At 38.6% G+C, this 18,600-nt stretch overlaps 1 protein-coding gene across 1 annotated transcript; it reads left to right on the forward strand.

Moving 5' to 3' along the window:
- The first annotated feature begins 8,208 nt into the window (after positions 1 to 8,208).
- Positions 8,209 to 18,600, forward strand: samd10a (sterile alpha motif domain containing 10a). The gene is made up of 5 exons (XM_056773402.1): positions 8,209 to 8,345; positions 11,315 to 11,488; positions 15,727 to 15,903; positions 16,366 to 16,506; positions 16,914 to 18,600. Exons 1-5 carry the CDS (start codon positions 8,333 to 8,335, stop codon positions 16,934 to 16,936), a joined length of 528 nt encoding a protein of 175 aa, XP_056629380.1. The 5' UTR covers positions 8,209 to 8,332; the 3' UTR covers positions 16,937 to 18,600.

Below are 18,600 nucleotides of genomic sequence, written 5' to 3' on the forward strand. Positions count from 1 at the left end.
CATGTGATGTTGTGAGAATAAAATAATTTTTTGCAGAATTAAATTTTGTGTTTTACAAACTAACATACACATCTGCATGCAGGCTCCCAACTGTGCAGATTCATGATGTTCCTTATGTGTGATGTTTGTTCTCAGAAATACAGCTACAACATATTCATACTTTATCTGTATGGAGAGTGGATAAATTAGATTGAAAGAGGCTGACACCCCCTCTTGTGGACAGCATTAAGAATTATGGTCATCATGGAATTTTTGGAGTTTGATCTAAATGATCTGTATCAAAGTTCGTGATATAGAGCCTATTCATCCACTTTTTTATAACAATAAACATTAAAATAAGTGAAAATTGGCCCAACTTGCATCAGGAGTAGACTTTGAACTTGAGCTAGCGCATAAAGAGAGAGCGCATTTAGGCCACGCCCACACCGGGGAAACAATCCAACCCACTTTCTATTGCGGGAAAATGCATCCTTGTCATTTCTGATTTATAACAAAAAACATAACAATGCCTAAACTGCTGTGAGACAAGGTGCACAGAAAACAAGAGAAAGTCCAGTGAGCACGTCCCTCTTAACCTAGCGGGTCTAAGATATGCGAGGCTGTCTGGTGGTTCAAGTAAACATATTTTAAAGTGCAAACACTTGTCAGTATCGCACTCGTACAGACTCTTAATCTGCTGGGTAGAATTAAGTCCGTACAGAATGGTGAGCGATTTGACCAATCGGGTGAAAGGGGCGTGACAGCACCGCCCACATGTACGAATCCCATATTGAGTCCGAAATCCGTTTTTTAAACGACAAACGAAAAATGAAAAATCGGGGCGAAATCTAATTTTTCGTTTGTTGAACTAAACGAAAAATGAAAAAACGAGTCATCTTTCAGTTTCCATTAATTTATTTAATATAGGATATCAAATGAATAAAACGTACACGGACCTTTCTGGCTGCGTCCGAAATTGCCTACTTCCATACTATATAGTAAGCGAAAATGACTCACGAATAGTATGTCCGAAACCTGCACTACGCAAAAAAAAAACCGTAGGCGAGAAATACCTGGATGGTCTAGGTCCGTGTACGTTTTATTCATTTGATATCCTATATTAAATAAATTAATGGAAACTGAAAGATGACTCGTTTTTTCATTTTTCGTTTAGTTCACCAAACGAAAAATTAGATTTCGAACCGATTTTTCATTTTTCGTTTGTCGTTTAAAAAACGGATTTCGGACTCAATATATGGGATTCGTACATGTGGGCGGTGCTGTAACGCCCCTTTCACCCAATTGGTCAAATCGCTCACCATCCTGTACGGCCTTAATTCTGCCAGGCAGAATAAGAGTCACCTCTAGTCCTTCATTTTTAAGTTATTGCAAGTATGTCGGCGCGAACCACTGCTTATTGTTAACAGTGCGTGATATTTAAGCAGACATATCTGTTGCAATGTATGACATTTAAGAGATGCAGTATGCTGAATACCAGGGGTCTCCAACCCTGCTCCTGGTGAGCTACTCTCCTTAAGATTTCAGCTCTAACCCCAATCAAACACACCTGGGTTGCTTGATAATTACAGAAAGGTGTGCTGAAGCAGGGTTGGAGCTGCAATTTGCAGGACGGTAGTTCACCAGGTCCAGGGTTGAAGATCCCTCTGTATACAGTAATTTATGATGATTTATGATGATATAGTATCTTTCCAACAAAAGTCACCCATTACAATAAACACTTAAAAGACACAGACAGTCAAGAATAAGAAATGTGACCTCTTCGAAGTACTACAGAAGGTCTCTGCTGACACGCAGACATAGAAAACATACATGTGTAATAGCATAAGTAAAAACGTTAACAAAGATCCTTTTTCACGGGGCATTGCGGGTGTTTGACAGAGTTGCATCAGTCCAGCTACTCACTGCCTGCTGCATGCATTTCGTCAATTCAGCAATTTATGTTCCTCAATTATAAAAAAAAATAGCAGAATAACTCTGATCCCCATCATCTGGACACTATTCCCATCACTTGTCTACCCCTTGTTTACTGTCTTATTCATTTGGTCTTGTTATTTGTCCGCTGTTGAATGTGTTTATGGTGTTGTGCTTTTTCCTGTGTCTCTGTGGATTAAATTATACCAGTTTGGAGTATCTGCTTGTCTTGAGTGTTTGCTTCACAAACCGTGACATCTGTATGTAAGTGTCTCTGTCGACACCTAGGGTACTTTACAGACTCGACTTTCACCTGAAAATTTAGATGTGCTGGTTTTTCTCAACAAAAACTAATCTGCTTTATAAATGGGTTTTTCATTCGGTCTGCATGAGTTTATTCAGAAATTGTTACAAAATCTAAACGATAAAACTAATATTGTATTGATGGGAGAGTCTACCCGCTACGCAAAGTCTTTTTCAGCACATCCCAAAGATTCTCAATAGGGTCAAGGTGTGGGCTCTGTGGTGGCCAATGAGTGAAAATGATGTATATGTTTCCTTAACCACTCTTTCAGAATTTGAGCCCGATGAATCCTGCCATTGTCATGTTGAAATTTGCCCGTGCCATCAGGAAGGAAAGAAGCCATTGATGGCATAACTTGATCATTCAGTCAACTGACCTCATTCTCTGGGCACATAACGTTGTTGAACCTAGACCTCAAATCCAATGGGAGGCTCTTACCTATTTGCTTAGTTGAATTCATGCTGTTGTTGACTGTTTTTGAACGGGCAGTGTATATAACTCTGCTTTATAATTGGGTTTCTCATTCGGTCTGCATGAGCTGGTTCAGAAATTGTTACAAAACCAAAATGATAGAACTATATATTTACATTAACATTTAGTCATTTAGTAGACGCTTTTATCCAAAGAGTATTACAGAGAGGTCAGGGAGCAATAAGCGACATGTCAAACAGGAGCAATCACACAATAGGTACTGATACAAATAAGCCAAAGATAATTTAGATAATATCTACAGTACACATGGATGTCCAGTTCACAGCATATCTTCAATACTGTAAGACAACAGAAGCCCTAGTTTAGGCACAACACGGTTAGCATATCTATAAATCTGGTCACCTACAGATAGTCATTCCACCACCAAACACACACACACACACAAACACACACACACACACAGACACAGACACACACACACACACACACACACACACACACAGACACACACACACACACACACACACACACTTCTTCCTCAAACATTTGCAAAACATAGTGATATGTAGATTCTCACAATTAGATAAAGCTGTTATTTTAAACTGGAAACAAAGAGTCAATGCCTAAACTAAAAACTAAAACAAAAGACAAATGCTAAAACTATTGTTAATCATACATACAGTGAGGGAAATAATTATTTGATCCCCTGCTGATTTAAGTTTGCCTGCTTACAAAGAAATGAAGGATAGACAGATAGAGACAGAATATCAACAACAAAAAATCAGGGGGAAATGTTATATAAAGGTTATAAATTGATTTTCATTTCAGTCAGTGAAATAAGAATTTGATCCCCAAGCAAAACATAACTTCGTACTTGGTGGAGAAACCCTTGTTGGCCAGCACAGAGGTCAGACATTTCTGATAGTTGGTCACCAGGTTTGAACATGTGTCAGGATATATTTGAGTCCACTCCTCTGTCAATCTAGATAAGATAAGATTCAACCGATTCGTCAGGTATGGTGACCCATACCCGAAATGTGACCTGTGCTTTTAACCCATCCAGTGATTAGTGAGCACACACACAGCAAGTGGTGAACACACGTACACCCGAAGCAGTGGGTCCGGGTGTACGTGTGTTCATCACTTGCTGTGTGTGTGCTCACTAATCACTGGATGGGTAAAAAGCAGAGGTCACATTTCGGGTATGGGTCACCATACCTGACGAATCGGTCACTTTCACTTTCATGGCGTGAACTATTTCTCCTTAAACATGAATCGATGAATGTTCCCAATCATCATTACAGAATGCTGTTTTAAGTTCAGCAATGTTCATAAACTTGTACTATAAAATTGTCGCTGTTGAAAGAAAATTATTTGTGATAAATTGACTTAAATTTCTAAAACATTTCAGGTCACATTTAGTTTGGTTACATGTGATGTTGTGAGAATAAAATAATTTTTTGCAGAATTAAATTTTGTGTTTTACAAACTAACATACACATCTGCATGCAGGCTCCCAACTGTGCAGATTCATGATGTTCCTTATGTGTGATGTTTGTTCTCAGAAATACAGCTACAACATAGCATCATACTTTATCTGTATGGAGAGTGGATAAATTAGATTGAAAGAGGCTGACACCCCCTCTTGTGGACAGCATTAAGAATTATGGTCATCATGGAATTTTTGGAGTTTGATCTAAATGATCTGTATCAAAGTTCGTGATATAGAGCCTATTCATCCACTTTTTTATAACAATAAACATTAAAATAAGTGAAAATTGGCCCAACTTGCATCAGGAGTAGACTTTGAACTTGAGCTAGCGCATAAAGAGAGAGCGCATTTAGGCCACGCCCACACCGGGGAAACAATCCAACCCACTTTCTATTGCGGGAAAATGCATCCTTGTCATTTCTGATTTATAACAAAAAACATAAAAATGCCTAAACTGCTGTGAGACAAGGTGCACAGAAAACAAGAGAAAGTCCAGTGAGCACGTCCCTCTTAACCTAGCGGGTCTAAGATATGCGAGGCTGTCTGGTGGTTCAAGTAAACATATTTTAAAGTGCAAACACTTGTCAGTATCGCACTCGTACAGACTCTTAATCTGCTGGGTAGAATTAAGTCCGTACAGAATGGTGAGCGATTTGACCAATCGGGTGAAAGGGGCGTGACAGCACCGCCCACATGTACGAATCCCATATTGAGTCCGAAATCCGTTTTTTAAACGACAAACGAAAAATGAAAAATCGGGGCGAAATCTAATTTTTCGTTTGTTGAACTAAACGAAAAATGAAAAAACGAGTCATCTTTCAGTTTCCATTAATTTATTTAATATAGGATATCAAATGAATAAAACGTACACGGACCGGTCTACTACTTCCGCCGAGATTCGTCAGTGTGGATCGGATGGACACTTCTCAATCCCATGATGCCACGGGAGCTGAGCAACGGTCAAAACATTCAAAAGTAAATCAAATAAATATAGCGGTAAGGTGGACGACCGCTTTTAATGTTAATTCCAAAGCTGACTAAATTAGGTTTTAATCAACTCTCACGTATAGGTTGTTGTTAATACATCATAGGTCAAAGAACACACGGGTCAAATGACCATAAAACATGGTGGACACAGTATGTCCGAAATGTATTCATACTACTCCCACTCATACTATATAGAAGGTATTTGACGGCCGATAGGAACTTATTCAAATTCAGTACGTACTGTCACAGTACCCGATTTCGGACGCATCCTATGCTTCTGACACTTGCTTGACACAGAAGAAGAATTCATATTACTTCCTCTTCATATGAGCTGGGACAGTTTGTGTGAATAAAAGCGCCAATCTCATTGTTCGTGGTTGGCCAGATTTTAACCCTGCGCATCTAAACAAAAATGAGACGAGGCCTTTAAAAAAATTACGCCTGCCGTTTTTCGCATCGGTGTGCACACCAGTGATGCCAGCTTGTCGACTTTGTTGCTATATTTTGCGACTTTTCAGAACCCTTTCGCAACTCGAAAAGCGACTAGCGACCAATCTTCCTGAAAGCCTTGGCGACTAAGCCAAACATTCTGCTTCGGTTCTACTGCACCATCAGAGTGAACTTTTGCCTATTAAGCGGATCTGAAAATAGATGTATTTATAGATATCGCTAATGAACTATTGTTGTCCTTGCCTGTTAATGGGATACAGTCCAAATATCTATCTAAAAAAATGTATCTAAAGCAGAATAAGTTTTATTTATATCTTGATCATATTTTTTCATATCTATTTTTCATGTTCATTTTAGTTATATCTTTAGCAATTTTGTTAAATGCTTTGTCATTTTATTATTATTTGATTTCATAATAATATAATATAACGTGGTTCATTGGCTTGTAGGCTAATCCTAGAAAGAAAGAAAAAGAAAATCATAGATATACCACTTTATTTAAGAAACTTCTTCATTATGTTTATGGTGTGCTAAACAAATGGTGTTCATGTGTCGATCTTCAAAAAATGATTTATATATGACGTATTTTACCTGTGTTTTATACCCTCATCTGGATTCACAGAAAACAGGCTGTTGAGTTCCTGGTTCTATGAAGTCCCTCCTTTCAAAATGCTCTGATTGGTCAAGCTTGAGTCAGACTTTTGTGATTGGTGTATCGCTTAAAATGTGTTTCAATATTACCCTATCTGTGTGCAAGGGGGCAGGGCAGGCTGTCATGATGTAACTACTGCAGGAAGTATCTCGTTGTAGTCACAACCAGCCAGTCATTAAGTCTTTCAAAAGTGATTTTTGTTAAAGAAAATATATTCCTTTCTGCGAACTTTGAGCACCGACTTGCCAGACTTGCAGATGTTGTTTATGCTCAAACAGTTATACTACTATATGGCACCTTTGTTGAATGCTGCTCCATTGAATCGCGTCCGGGGTAGACAGGGTGTAAAACAAGGCAATCAGCATAAACACAGCCTAGTTACACATTATTTGGGCATATACAACTTAAAGATATCCATCACTATGCATATATTGTCCAGAGCTTAGAACTGCCTCCACCGGCCTACCTTCTTACCATAGTGCATTCAGCTGCCAGCTCTTCTCCAGGTAAGCAATGTACAGTGTATATTATGTACCCAGCCATTCACATCCCCTTCTGAAATAAAACCAGCCTAAACAGGCTTGTTTCAGGGGGGTTTGGCCACATTTTTAGTTGGTGAAGCTGCATGGTTTTAGCTTGACCAGGCTGGAAGATCACCTTAGAACAAGCTTTTTCTATCTACATACACAGTGTGTCCCTTAACATAAAATCCAACATGTTGTTTCTAGAGTAGCCCTAAATGGAGAACAGATTTACAGAGCGTGTTTCATACGTTATCTCCCTCGGGAATGAAATGAGAACTGTGATGATGTTGTCCTGTGTCAGCTAATGTAGTGCTTCGTATAAGGGAGGAGAGAGGGACGGAGTGAGTTGTTAGTTGCAATTTGCAACCTCACCACTAGTGCCTCTAAAATCTCCACATTGCTCCTTTAAATAGGGTGATCAACAATGTGTGATTTATCAACTAAGGCAAACTTTTTTTATTGCCTCGTGGGCAACCCTGATGCTTAGATACCTTGCAGCCCCATACACAGCATAGTGTTTTGATACCTTGCAGCATCTATATTTCCTTCAGGCGGAAGCTCATCTGTGTGATAGCATCAGATGGGCTACCTTCATTCCCCACATACATCAAAAATTTTCTTCTTTTGACATATTAGATGCTGTTTTGTGAAAAGAATAGGTACAGAGATAAATTCAAACAATATTTGTAGTTGTAATACCTTGCACTGCTGAGAGAAGGAATTACCGTAAAATGCTGCCCTCTAGTGTTTCATAAACGACCCGAGAAATGTGTTCCCTTTTTCCAGTAGAGGACAAGTTCCACCCATAAACAGTAATACAGGCGTTTCGTTTCGTATGACACATAAAGTAAATTAAACCAAAAATATATCATTTCAAACCGTATAATACTCCATAAGACAAAAAATCTATATGAAAGGTGCCAAGATGCGTCCGTGCCTTGGCGCAACCGTATGTTGACTTTCCAGACATCACTTAAAGACTAATTAAAGGCTCAGTGTGTTGCCACTGAAATACAAGGGGACGTGAGAGAGAATCGAGCGTGAGTTTCTCACGAAACATCCAAAGGGGAAAACAAAAAGACCACTTTTAATACACGAAGCTATTAGTCGACGTTTTGGAAAAATAAATAGATAAAAAGCACGTGCTTTAGTCAATAAAACCGTGCTTTAGAATATAGATTGAGAGAGATAGCCTATAAACACATGCCATAATGTATATTCAGTTTAAGATATCTGTTATATGAATTATGTACTAAAATAGCTGGATAAAAGCATTCGTGCTCTTTTTATACAGAGTGGGATTAATATATCATTAATGTTTTAATGTTTAAAAATCTTCGTAACAGCTCTGTTAAGAATGAGATCTGGTTGTGGTGAAGAGTGCGCGTGGGGAGGTCTCAGAATGAAGGCTGTGTGTACTATCATTGTACACTGGGAAGCGTGTGAAAACATCAGTACACTGGATGTACCTGCAAACGCGACATCTTTACCGGGGCTCACGGTGGGAAATGGAGCACTTCAACGCACAACTTTTCATTTGACAGGAGCTTTGTTGCCTGTAGCTTGTTAAATCTGTTGACATGGCAGTGGACGGTAATTGTTTTACTTATTTACAAAGATGATCGTACTCACATTGGTAACTAGATGAGACATTGCGAACTATACCGATGACTCGCTTGTTTTAAATGTATGTACATAATATGTATTTTGTTTGTTAAAATTGCACTTGACATTCATGTGCTCGCATTTCTCATATTTGACTGAAAAACATCAAGCAACATCAAGTTTGTGTTTTACACATTTTTAAGCATGAAATAGCCTTGTATTCAGCAACATGGTTATTTTTGAGAAGCTGGGAATGCAGTGTGATGTGTGTATGACGGCTCATTGATTTTTTTCAGGATTAATGGTACAGTTTGTACATTGTGTACAATGCCATATATTTAAATGAGTTTTGAATTTACTGTTAATGCATCTTCTTACAAAAAAGTGACTCGACAGCAGTTCTGTTAGGGAGGTAATGAGGAATTGTCGAATTGTTGGTGTGTGTTTATGTTTCTTGCTGGCCAATATAACAGTAAATAGCCCACCAACCGTTAAAGTGAAACTATTTGTCTCTGTGTACATTTAGTGCTCATGGTTGAGCTCTATTAATTGTAAAGTGCTGACTTGTGGCTTCTCATTGACACCAAATACCCCCCACGAAACTCATGTCCTTCAAAAAACACCAAAAGAAAACCCCAATCTTAGCTTTTTACTCTTCTGGCGACTTTTAAACCTATTGTGTCGTGACATCACAGAACATAATGAAAAACTTTTGATTTCCACTTTATTAGTGAACCAGTTACCTGCTGTGTGGTTCATGTCATTACACTGCTTCATTGAAGGTTTCCATATTCATTTTTGCATTCATCTGCATTGATAATGAGTCCGGGCAGATAGCTCCAGATTTCTCTCCTTCTTGCTCTCTCTGTCTGTAGCTCATTACCCTGCACAGATGTTGTGTTTCTCTCTCTAGCTTAAGTTCAAACCCCTCGTGCTGCTCAGAGATCTCTGGCACACTTGCTTGGTTCTCCCAAGAGAACACATCGTAAGTCCATTGGGTGCAGCAGGTGAGAAAGAGATCATGGCCGCGATTTAATTATCTGTAAGAAATACGATTTCATCTCATTTGTGGTTTGTGGATGACAAATCTTTACATAAAATGTTATTTTAGAGTTGTGTTCATTTGTGAACAAAATGTTTTGGTCATACTGTAAAACATATCAGTCTGATGATGCAATATTCATTTACAATGCACATTTTTAAATCCTGAACAAATTTATTTTTCATGAAACCAAGTAAAATTACAAGTGAACTTGACAGTCATCGATAAGCATTTTTGTTTTATAAAAAAGATCAGGTTCGATTTTTTGAATATAAAGACCTCCTTTTTATATTATCACAAGTAAAAGATAAAGGCATGAGGATTTATCAGCTTACAGCAAATGATAGGTGGATGGTGCATCACGATTGCACCATCCACATTTATCCGTGATATCTGAATTTCCAAAACTTCTGTTTGCCATTCCTAGATGCTATTTCTAGATTTAGTCTTTTTGTGCCCGAACACAGAAGAGAAGGCCAATGTCTATCCAGGACTAACAGGCGTTGACGTGATTTCGCCCTCCAGCCAGAGCAGCGCGACATCTCTCTAATGTCTGCTTCATAGGCGCTGTGATGAAAGACTTTGTTCATCTGTAACTCCATCCCAAATACATTCATACAGACAGGCACCCCCCATGCGCTCTTGATGAGGACAGTCTTTGTAGCCGCCTGTGGGTCTACAGGGAATGAGCAAAATACATCCTTTTATCTCATCCAGCCCGGCACCTTCCAACAGGCACATCTTGTATGTAGACATTAAAAATACATGAAAAAAAAGGGGTATACGTAGATATCACAAATATGCTCTTTTGTGCCGAACCCTTTGGTGGTTGGCTGAGGTTTTAATGAGCATGTAGGATACGGTCTTTGTTAATGCACTTTCTTCTCTCACCTCGTGGCATCAGCTCACCCTATGTGGAACCACTCAGCTGGTCTGCTTCGTTGCTTCTAGAAATATGCACATGAATCTTACACAATTATATGTGCATATAGTCTCAGTTTACTGTGTGTTCAAGCAGATGTTTTGTAACTACCAGACAGGTAATAAAGGTCTCGCAGGTCTCTTGGTTAATTACATTTTCTGTTACGTATCTGCAAAGTCTGTCTGTCTAGCTCAGCAAGAATGTTGCTGTAAGATGTTTTTCAAGTGGTTCGCTCTTTAGCAGCACTTAATGTTTCCTTGCTGGAAAACTGGAGCCTCATATGCTTTTCATTAGAGTACCCCACGGGCTACCAATGCTCTGCTGTTTTATCACCCTCTGACACGCTAATGCATAATTCTCCCTGTTAACTTTGCTGACTAGCATCTTTAAATATTATTCTGGGAGGAATCCAAGCCAACCTATCACCCGCTGGAGTTGTGGGTCATTCATACATTTCTTTATGATAGGGCTTAGCTTTTAACTATCCTTGCAGAGATGTAGTTCGCACGAAAATGACTTTTTTCTCGACTGCTCACCTTTGTGTTGTACCATTGTGTGGAAAAAGAAAAGCATTCTGTTATACATAACTCGTTTCCAATGAAATAATAAATAATGTTGTTTTGCTTTGTTAAGACATTTGATGTGTGAACTAGTCGACCCTAATTTTAACCACCAAATAAACAATTTACATTTATGCACTTGGCTCATGCTCTTATGCAAAGCTTGTATGCAAAGTATTTTAAGTATACATCTTAAAAATATTTGACCGGCATTTAAATGTTTGCACAGTGCACACTAAGTATGTGCTGAATCTTCCACAACAATTCATAAGTCCCTCTAGAGCCCAGGTTGCTGACTCATAAGACAGGACTGCTGTACATCTCAGAGGTCTGTGTGTTTCTGAAGGGGGGTATGAAGGCAAACATGTAGTTAAAGAATATGTCTACATGCATAAATGCTCAACCTCTTGGTCTTTCTCTTTTTTTGTGTTAGCGGCCTCCAGTTTTACGTTCTGTCGCCCTGCGGTGGAGTACAGGGCCCTTCCAGATGACTTTAAATACCAGCTGAGCCGCTGCACAGGTGGGAACCTCACCTGGCATGAGGGGTACAGCCGCAAAACAGCAGGCGGCCGAACGGTCAAACTGCTTCAGCAACCCGGAACTGAGGACCACAGGTAAGAATATAGCCCAATGAAGACTCCAGAGTCTTAACATCATGACAACCGTACAGTCTATTTAATTGAAATCTCTTTTTATCAAATGGTCGAATGGGAGTAAAATTCACATCTGCAGTGTGAGAAAACATCCACACTCTTCCTTTAAATAAATAGATAAGAATGAACCCAAGTGGTTTATTATGTATTGCTTGCATGAGCTTCACATGATGAACGTTTCATACCATCTTGTTATTAAACTGAAGCAAAGTCCCAAAACTGAGTGCAGAACTTTCTTTCTTCTTTTAGAGTATTTTGCACATTACTTTAAAATGTATCAAAAGGTAGAATAGAGAAAGACCTTGACATTGAAATTCAGCTAGGAAAAATCGTTTTTAGGCTGTGGAAACTATAGTCTCCGAATGCAAAGGGGGCTCTCAGTTCCATAGCCTATTCATAATAAAGTGTCAATAGAGAATTTGTGTTTGTGTAGATGTCATCTATATAGATCTCCATTGTTGCTTTATTAATATTGGGATGCATCTCACCTTTCAGCAATCCACAATCCATTAAAAGTGTGCGGATGAGGAAACAAAGCTGTGAAAGCTAGCTTTCTCTCTCCAGCCATCTATCCATCAATCCATTTAAAAGGGTGCACGGTTTGTAAAGAATAGGCAGAATGCTGTTAGGCCAGAGGGAAGAGCAAAGAGAGGCCACGATCTACAGAGTGGCTTTAAAAAGCTTTGGTCGGCCTTACGGTCACATGAGCACTGACTGCTTGTTGATTCGAGCTCTGAGAGCAGAGATATGGGCTGTAAGGTGTGGTTGAACTTCATTTGATCTACATTAGCATATTAATGAAGTGAGCGCCAGGCTGGTCTGTGGAGCTTTGTGGGTCAAAGTCAGACTTGCCTCGACAGTCAACCTCATTGTACAATTTATAAAAGGATGGCACATGCTAATTAGTCCCAAACCTGATTTATCTAAACTGAGATAGATAATATTATCTTAATGAGTTTGTGTTCAGTCTTAAATGAATGTTACTTAAAAGTAATTGTTTGTAATATATCTGGCCTTTTCATTTTCGGTCTTTGAATTAGTAGATTTTAATCTCAATGAAATAAGAAGAGATGCTTTTCATTTGGAAAATATGATTTTTCATTTACTATACCAAAATGTTACTAGTCTAGTAGATTATTAGGAGGATAAGGAGATTTTCTTGAACATAATGCTTTGTTTTTGTTTTCTTCTAAAAACTATCAGTATTTAGTATGTTCACCCTCTTGTTGTTTGAAACCTATGACTTTCTTCTGCAGAACTCAAAAGAAGATGTTTTGAAGAATACTGGTAACCAAACAAAGGCGGTACCCATTTAATTCTATTGAATGGAAAGACAAAACACACATTGTTTTTTGATATTCAACATTCTTCAAAATATATTCTTGTGTATTCTGCCTAAGGATTGAAATGATAAGAGGATCAGAAAATGATAACAGAATTTTCATTTTTGGGTGATTTATCCCTTTGAAAGGTTAAATACCAAACATTAATTATTATTAAGGAAAGAAAAAAAAGACAACTGTTTTGTTATCTAAAACCTTAATTAAAAATCTTAAATAAATGTTAGCTTTTTTAAGTAAATGGAGAAAGAACACAAAACCTTTTTAGCTTGTTAAAATCATTGGGGTTTTCTAAACCCCAGACTGATAAAGGTACAGACTGTTTGGCTTTGATTTGAACTAAAAGTAAATTGATGATCAAAAGCTTGCCGTGATCCGACATCTATTTAATATTTTGTTCTTATAAGAACCCCAATCGGGAGTTGATGAGATTCTGGCTAACCTCTGCCCCTCTGTTTGGCCTTCATTAAAATCGTCGGTAATGAATGGGGAACCTTGTTAGCCCACAGTGACAGGAAAGAGAAACAGCTAAGCTCTGTTTTATCTTCCCCTAATGGTTTCATCCTCAAATCCTTTGTTTATACCGTCCACGGTTGTTAGTATTTTCCCTAACAATGTAGGTTTGTACAAAGTTATTGTCTCTACTATACATAAAAGAGTCACTGAGATCCTGTCAGACAATGCGCTCTTTCCAGAATAAAGGAGATAAAGAATAAGAAAACGGATCACTTTTATCACAAATCTTTTCTCGCTTTCATCATTAGTGTTATTGCTTGTACAATTTGCCAAGACGCACCACTGCGGACAGCTGTGAAACGACAAAAAGAAAAGTAAAATTACCATTAAAAATATGAAGAGTTTGTCTATTCTATTCTATTGTCTTTTTTTTGTAGTCCTTTGTGTGTTGAAGAACACTTTTGATGGATTGGGTTTTATGTTTTCTTTTTTGGACTCACACTGACTCACATTGTGAATGTAACTTCACTATAAATAATTTATATTGTTAGTTCAATGGGTGTGATTTATTTCCTCCCCCATGTCTAGTCTCTGTCTGTACCACTCCCTGTAGGGACATTCCATGTATGTGATTCCATCCTCTGTTGTACAGTGCTCAAATTATGAGAAATCTTAAATAAAAGTCTGTCTGGTTGTTGAAGTATATAAACTTCAAAGCTCATTGTTCAAAACCTTTTATTATCCACAAACGATATTGAGTTCAGGTTTTTAAAGGAAGCAGGTAGATAAAAATCTTCAACGGTTGGCACTAACAGTTCAGATAGAGTTGCTGTCAGTGCAATGCCTGATAGCTTAATGTTCTCATCAAGAGCTGGTCATGAAGAGACCTCAGTGCAGTTATGCCCTCCAGAGAGATTCAGAAACAAAGAGATGATGTGCTTCCAACATAGTCCTGAGTGGAGCGTTCATCGATTCAGTATGTGTGCATGCATGCATACATGTATGTGCATGTGCAAGAATGTATTGTGAGATTCTTTGCAGTTGCAGACGGAAGAATTCCCCCGAGCCCTCAAGGGCAAACGCAGCAGAGAAATAAAGTAGAAAAGTTGCCTGAGGGAGGGAGAAAGGCAGTTGGGGACGAAACTGTGAAGGAGAAAGAAAATTGAAGATGAACTTGAGGGATGGGGTACAGATGGTGGCAATGTTTTGGAAAAGCTAAACAAATAGAGGGAGAAGAGAGAAAATGAAGGGCTGGGATTCTGCGAGGATGGATGACTGTGGTGATGAATCTGAACAGTAAAGAAAATATGCATAGCACAGACATCAAAGCTGAGCTGATGTTTTGTGAGTCTTTTTTTTGTCCTAGTACCACCGCAGACTCAACTGACTCGTCTTCATCAATACCAAAATCAATACTGTGGGTGAAAACAGACTTATTAAGTATCTTCTCCATTTAATTAGACACCAGAATTTGTTTGTCTTTCACAAGGGCAATTGTATAGTGTGTGGTGTGTATGGTGTAAATAGAAACGTGTGAGACGAGTGAAATGTCTGCATCCATGTGGTGTCTTTAGATATTTATGTATCTATAAATTTTATTATGCTTAATTCAGAAGAAAACTGTTGTTTTATGTTTCTGCCACAAAAATGGATTTAATCATAGACTACTATAAATATTAAAGTCATACTTTCTGTTTTAAAGATGTCACGTAGGAAAACTGAAATCTTCTTGAAAAGCTGTTTGTGTGCCCGTTTAATGATATCCTTTTAAACCATGTAAATATTTATGCTTTTTGGTGTCGCTGTGAACATCATTAGATTGTAGGTCACAGACACATTTAGTTCGGTTTCATTATCTCTTATCAAAACTCTACACTAAATGGCTCTTAATTTGATTTACGTACGCATTATTAATTTGTGCTCATATGTAAGAGTGTGTGATGAGGGTCAGTCAGGTGGTATTGGGCTGAGTTTCACCAGCTCAGCGAATGTAACGAATACTAATCACTCCAGAATGGCCTTCATTTATATAGCTCAGTTTGGGAATCAGGGGCGTGTCAGTTTGCCAGCCAATCAGATAGCTGTGTGAGATGAAACTATCCATCTTAATCACAGCTAGTGCATGATGTGGAATGCCGTTATTTAAAAAAAAAAAAAATTCCCGCAGGTCCTAGTGGGAGACTGAGTAAAGAGTAAAGAGATAGGCGTGCTGTTTATATGTGTACCGCCTTTTTGTGATGCTAGAGATTTGTTTCTGAATGACTGTTTATGCATGGGAGGACCCCATTAATTTTGCAGTCAGTCACAATTTTATTCAACATCTTTGTAAATACGAATTTATATTTTTGTCAGATTCCTCAATGCTATTGTTTTTCTTCATCTTTTTTCATGCTTTTTTTTTCAGATACGTTCAGGTGAATCTTACTCCGCTTACCACACCAGCCCCACCTTGCCGTGTCTCTCCAGGCCGGTGGTTCTGTGGTCTCAGCAGGATGTTTGCAGATGGCTAAAGAAACACTGTCCGCACAACTACTTGACCTACGTGGAGGCGTTTTCTCACCACGCCATTACAGGTATGTAAGGATGCAAATGCCTGTTCATCTCTTTTCTCGAAACATGAAAAACTCTAAATCAAGATCACAAACACATTGAGTTTGAGCCAGAGAGAGGCTCAGTGAGGCAGTGAATTAACACAGTAAATAGTTGAGAGTGTTTTTTTCCGACTGTAGACTGAAGTATTTGATTGAAGTATTTAGTATGTGAATGGCACTTGTGCACAGGCTGAGCAAATAAACTCCTAGTGGCTTTGGCCTCTGGGCATCAGTTCCACCAATCGTGTTACAATAGACACACATTAAGTCCTCCATGCAGAGATCACTTAAAAAAATGATGACAACATTTAGGAAACTTGCGATGTTGTAACTTCTTTATTGCTGTGACATACATAATGTAGAGAGAGGGTACAGAGCTTGCGTGTTGGCAAAGAGCACCTGTTTATTTAAATATCTGTCCTTGTCATTTTCCATCTCTCTCAGGTCGTGCTCTGTTGAGACTGAATGGCGAGAAGTTAGAGAGGATGGGTTTGGTTCAAGAGACCCTGAGACAAGAGCTTCTCCAGCAGGTTCTACAACTACAAGTACAAGAGGAAGGACGCAACTTACAGCTTCTTAGCCGAGGTGTGTGTGTCTCTAAGAATGGAGGAAACCCTATGTACCAAATGCAGTGTTTTATCAGGCTTATTAACTAGTTAATCCGGTTGACCTAGCTTAACCAGCAAGCTTCTTTAGAAAGACCATTCTAAACAACATGGTCATGCTGGTCAACAAGCTAGACTTTCACCAAACTGAAAACAACCAACATAAACCAGATGGGAAATTCATGATGGTCTAAATTGTGTGTGTGTTCAGTTTGTAAAACAGAAATGAAGGATTAAGATGAAAAACAAGGCGCTGTCAACATAAAATTTGTGTTTTATGGAAGTGCGTGCATGTATGTATGCAACCATTGGAGAACTATTCAGAGAATTTACATTCATTCATTGATGCAATCCATCTCTCAATCTTTTCACACTCCCTTTCTCCAGGGCTATCTGGAAACCCGTCATAGCTTCAGCCATGCGTGGGGCAGTTCTTCCAGGCTGGTTGCACTTAGGAGGGGCATCAGAGTGTCTGGGGTTTGAGGCCAAAGACATTTGACTGAAGCTGTCATGCGCTGGGACAAAAAGACATGGGGACAGCCTTCAGTTATGCTGCTTAACTCCCACATTCTTACTATGCTTCAAGAGACTTGGACCAGATGAGACTTGAGAAAGATTTCACATATGCCTGTCGATTTATCAACCCTACTCTGCTTCAACATTTGGAATCCTGAATTCAGATATCTAATAGTGGACCCAGTGTGATGTACCAAAGCTTCCTAAATTTGATGCAACGACCTGACTGATAGAGTAGAATTGAATTTGAATATTCTGATGAGCTCAGTGACTGATAATCTTTATGGATCACACAAGTTTCATGGGAGCGACACTGAACGCTTGTCCACAGAAAACAGGTTTGCTGACTTTTATGCTGGAATGTGACCTTGCCAGACGTGGCCTCAAACGGAAGACAGTGGCTTAAGCAAAATGTTCTCTGTTGAATTCCTGCAGGTGTTCCAGAAATTGTGCTATGTAAGAGATTTGCACATAAAATATTTCAAAACGTTACTTGGGGAGGCTGTATCTGACTACAGGCTATGTTGTAGTTAGTTGAAGATATTTTTTTAAACAATTAGTTACCTTAATCTAATATAATTTATTTAATTCTGTCTCTGGATAGAAACAGAAAAATTTATGCGAAAGTGCTGAAATGAGTCAAAACTGGTTCCCAATTGCTCACAGAGGATGAAACTGCATGTTCCTGGGTCAACATAAATCATATTTTGGAAACTATTATGTTCAAGTCAAAATTAAGCTCTTGTACAGTAAAACATTCTGATCCACAATCAATCAAAATCATATTTCTGTAGTTTCAATTAGGGGTAGAAATGAGGTTAGAACTTGTGTTGAACATTTTGCCATGACTGCTGTTTTTAGGACCAACAAAAGATTTTGACGCAGGCACATGCCTTACACTGCAAAATCGTGGATGAAAGCATTGACATTGAAATGATTAGTATCTTCAGCCACAGAAAAAGCATGTAAATTACAAAGCTCTGTAAGCCTCAGAGAATCGCAGATGACAGATGTTGAGTCAAGACATACAGATGACATGCTGCGTCATTGTGGTTTAAAAAAGAATCAGGTGTGGGCTTGCCCGAGGGACTTTTCAAATAGCCCACTTCAAACATTAAGATGATACATCGTGAGAACTCTGAAAGCTGTTTTAGACATGCAAGAACTGTTTTCATATGTTTACTTTTGTGAGTGTGTATTATGTCATGATGATTCAAGTAATGATATGAGTCCGATTTCTCACGCTATCGTGGATTACTGTAATTCTGTAACTCAGTTTGGGATATAATTAGACTTGAAGATGAGTTTTCTGTCATGCTAAAGGTACATTCTTCTAGTTCAAGGGGCGGGCAGTTCACAGCTTTCAGGTGACATGCAAATTCTTTTCAGCCGCTGCTCGGATTACAGAATGTGGTTTTACCTGAGGTTTTGCATTGGTCCTGTTATATTTGAATAAAACATTCCCTGACTGCTTTTTGTCACGTTTTCGCATTGGCATACTAAAAGTCACTTCAAATACATATTCAAATACATATGTTCTGATAGACTGCAAATGATA

This window comes from Triplophysa dalaica, chromosome 18 (genome assembly GCF_015846415.1).
Source record: "Triplophysa dalaica isolate WHDGS20190420 chromosome 18, ASM1584641v1, whole genome shotgun sequence".
In the NCBI taxonomy this organism is placed as follows: Eukaryota; Metazoa; Chordata; class Actinopteri; order Cypriniformes; family Nemacheilidae; genus Triplophysa; species Triplophysa dalaica.